Source organism: Zea mays, chromosome 1 (genome assembly GCF_902167145.1).
Source record: "Zea mays cultivar B73 chromosome 1, Zm-B73-REFERENCE-NAM-5.0, whole genome shotgun sequence".
In the NCBI taxonomy this organism is placed as follows: Eukaryota; Viridiplantae; Streptophyta; class Magnoliopsida; order Poales; family Poaceae; genus Zea; species Zea mays.
Genome location: NC_050096.1, coordinates 300,940,758 through 300,944,415, shown reverse-complemented (window position 1 = coordinate 300,944,415; position 3,658 = coordinate 300,940,758). Strand labels below are relative to the sequence as shown.

Genomic DNA, 3,658 nt, shown 5'->3' with positions numbered 1-3,658 from the left:
GGATCTGGCAAAACCACAGTGGAAGAGGAGATGCGAGGTAGTTTCAGGGGCCATTGTGCTCACTTCACTTCGCAGGTGTCATCGTTGAAGACATTTTTCTTTTGCAGGTTCACCCGAGTTTGAAGCCTGTATTTAGTGGCCAACCAAGCCAAAAAAAAAAAACTAGCAACAACTACTAATGCAAGTAGCATTGGGTGGTCCGTTAGATCTATATATTCATTTAAATAAAATGATGAAGTTATATTATTTTTAAATTTATAGAGTTTACTTCAATCATCAACTAGTTGTGTAAAATAAAAATTATAGAGTAATATAAAACCTATATAATTCAGCGCTAATAATTTTAACTCATTAAATCTGCGAGCTAGTTCGTGAGCTTCCTCATTAACTACACGAGATAAAGTATTAGTTTAATTTATTTAAAAATACAAACGGGCCCGAGTCCAGGGAAAATGCGAAATACCGAGCTACGAATCCACTCCCGGCCCGGTCCAGCGCTCCCCTCCCTCCGAAGCCGTTCCCGTCGCCGTCCAGGATCCAGGCGTCCACTCCCACGTCCCTCTCTCTCTCCCCCGGCCCCCGGCCGCAATCGGCGGGGACCACGCTTCCCCTACGGCCCTACCTACCCGGGCCGCGCGCACGAGAAACCCAGGCGCTACGCCGCTACCTCACCGATGTAGCCGTGTAGACCTCGATCGATCGATGACTTATTGCAGCCGGTCCGTCCCGAAAGCTATAGGTCGAGCGCAGCCCCGGCTGCTGACCTGCTGTACTGTGCCGCGCTGCGAGATCACCGTCCTGCTCCAGTTCCACCATGGCGGCGGCTGTTACTGTTGCCGTGCGCGTGATGGTGCCCGTCCTGCTGCTCGCTCCAGCGCCGGCCGCAGCCGCCGTCGAGTTCACGTTCACCGGCTTCGCGCGCGAGAACGTGACGACCAGCGGCGCGGCCGCCACCTCCTCCGGCGGCCTCCTGCAGCTCACCAACGCGACCAACTGGGTGTTGGGCCACGGCTTCTACCCGGCACCGCTGCGCTTCAAGGACGCCGCCTCGGGCGCGCCGCTCTCCTTCTCCACCACCTTCGTCGCCGCCATCCTGCCGCGGTACCTGGACGCGCACGGCCACGGGCTCGCCTTCGCGCTCGCGCCGTCCGCGGCCGGCCCGGGGCTGGCCGTCGCGGGGAAGTACCTCGGCCTGTTCAACACGTCGGACAACGCGGGCAACGGGACCACGAGCGAGGTCGTCGCCGTCGAGCTCGACACGGCGCTGGACGTGGAGTTCGACGACATCAACAACAACCACGTCGGCGTCGACGTCCACACCCTCAGGTCTGTTGCGTCCAAGCCCGCGGGGTACGTCGACGCTGCCACCGGCGGGTCCGTCGACGTCGCCCTGGCCAGCGGGAGGCTCCTGCAGGTGTGGATCGAGTACGACGGCGCGACCACGCGGCTCGAAGTGACCGTGTCGCCGGCCGGTGTCGGCGTGCCCAGGCCGCGCGTCCCGCTCGTGTCTTGCGAGGTCGACCTCTCGTCGGCGGTGGCCGACCAGACGTACGTCGGGTTCTCGGCCGCGAACGGCGCCGCCTCGAGCTCGCACTACGTCCTAGGCTGGAGCTTCCGACTCGGCGGCGGCCGCGCGCCGGACCTCGACCTGTCCAAGCTGCCGCGGCCCCCGCCGCCGTCTGGGGGGCACAAGAAGGCGACGGAGCTGCCGCTGCTCCTAACGCTCATCATCCTCGTCGTCGTGGTGCTCCTCGTGGTGTCAGCTGCCGTCACAGTACTCGTGGTCTGGCGCCGTCGGAGGTTCACCGAGGAGCAGGAGGACTGGGAGGTCGAGTACGGCCCTCACCGGGTCAGCTACAAGGACCTGTACGCCGCGACCAGGGGTTTCCGCGACGTCATCGGTGTCGGCGGCTTCGGCGTAGTGTACCGCGGCGTGCACCCGCGGCCGGGCGGCGTCGAGGTGGCCGTCAAGAAGGTGTCCCACGACTCGCGGCAGGGCCTGCGGGAGTTCGTCTCGGAGATCGCCAGCATGAGCCGGCTGCGCCACCGCAACCTGGTCCAGCTCCTAGGCTACTGCCGGCGGCGGGGCGAGCTGTTGCTCGTCTATGACTACATGGTCAACGGCAGCCTCGACAGGCACCTGTTCGGCGCCGGCAACGAGCCGACTCTGAGCTGGGAGCAGCGCGCCAAGATCGTCCGGGACGTCGCCGCCGGGCTGCTGTACCTGCATGAGGGGTGGGAGCAGGTGGTGGTGCACCGCGACATCAAGGCCAGCAACGTCCTCCTCGACGCCGACATGAACGGCAGGCTCAGCGACTTCGGTCTCGCGCGGCTCTACGACCACGGCAGCGAGTCGCGGACGACGCGCGTCATCGGGACGCTGGGGTACCTCGCGCCGGAGATGATCAAGACGGGCAAGGCCACGCCCAGCGCCGACGTGTTCGCCTTCGGCGCCTTCCTGCTCGAGGTGGCCTGCGGCCGGAGGCCCATGGAGTCACTCGGCAACAATGGCGACCCCGCGGGGCTTGTCGACAGCGTCCTTGAGCGCTGGAAGACCGGGAGGATCAAAGACGCCAGGGACCCTAGGATCGGCATGTGCGACGAGGACGATCTCGAGCTGGTCCTCAAGCTCGGTTTGCTGTGCTCGCACCCGGACCCTCGCTGCCGCCCAAGCATGAGGCAGGTGGTGCAGATACTGGAAGGCGCTGCGTCGTTGCCGTCGACGCCGCCGGAAGATCTAGGCGGCGCTGGCGGCAGGATATTTGGACACTACGAGACGTTCGATGAATTCGTCAACGTGTTCCCGACGACGTTCGATATCACCACCGTCACGACGCCGTCACCTTGTTCGCCTTCCAGCGCCGACCGCCAGCAGCTAATCTCCGCCTGAGCTCTGCCGTCACATCGTCAGCTCCCTGCCCAGCCCAGAGCAGAAGCGAAGAGACGAAAGAGAACAACATCACCGTGGGACGAGCGTGCAACACATTTTTTTTGGGGGGGATATCCTTAAATCTGGAGGAACATTCCAGTAAAAGTAGAACTGTAAAAGCCTTTCTTTTTTACCAAGATGGACGGAAGAGCCAGAAGATATGTCTAAATATCTGAAGGACCAAAATAGACAGTAAGAATAAAGTACTCTGCTCGTCGTCTAATCGTCTTCCTGGATAGATAAAGAGCTCCTTTTAAATTCAGAGCTTTCAAAACAGGTCTTTTTAACATTGTTTGCAGATAAATGGAAGAAAGGCCCATACGACTCTCTGCATGTGATTTGTTGGCTGCATGGTTGCCTATCCATTTGTTTCCTCGGATGGGCCAATGAGCCGGAGAACCTTGTCTATCCACATTCCACAACGCAGCCAGCTACTAGTTTGGTCTACACTCCACACTCTAATTCACTCATCTTGGTTCGTATTATAGCCTCTTACCCTCTATTTCAACATGGTTCTAAGATGGAGTCTGAAATTTAAACACTTCCTCGACTTGCTCAACGATCAATTTCCACAATATACTCCATCCGTTTCTTTTTAGTTGTCGCTGGATAGTGACAACTAAAACGAAACGGAGGGAGTATACCTTAACACCCTTGCCAATGTGGAGTAGATCTTCTTCGATGCTCTTTCTCTTATACATCACTGCTTATCTCTATTTCTTGAGTCTA

The 3,658-nt window shown here is 59.0% G+C and overlaps 1 protein-coding gene across 1 annotated transcript; it reads left to right on the top strand.

Moving 5' to 3' along the window:
* Positions 1-509: 509 nt before the first annotated feature.
* On the top strand, positions 510-3,247 carry LOC103644260 (L-type lectin-domain containing receptor kinase SIT2). The gene has a single exon (XM_008667467.3). It carries the CDS (start codon positions 815-817, stop codon positions 2,888-2,890), a length of 2,076 nt encoding a protein of 691 aa, XP_008665689.1. The 5' UTR covers positions 510-814; the 3' UTR covers positions 2,891-3,247.
* The last annotated feature ends 411 nt before the right edge of the window (positions 3,248-3,658 follow it).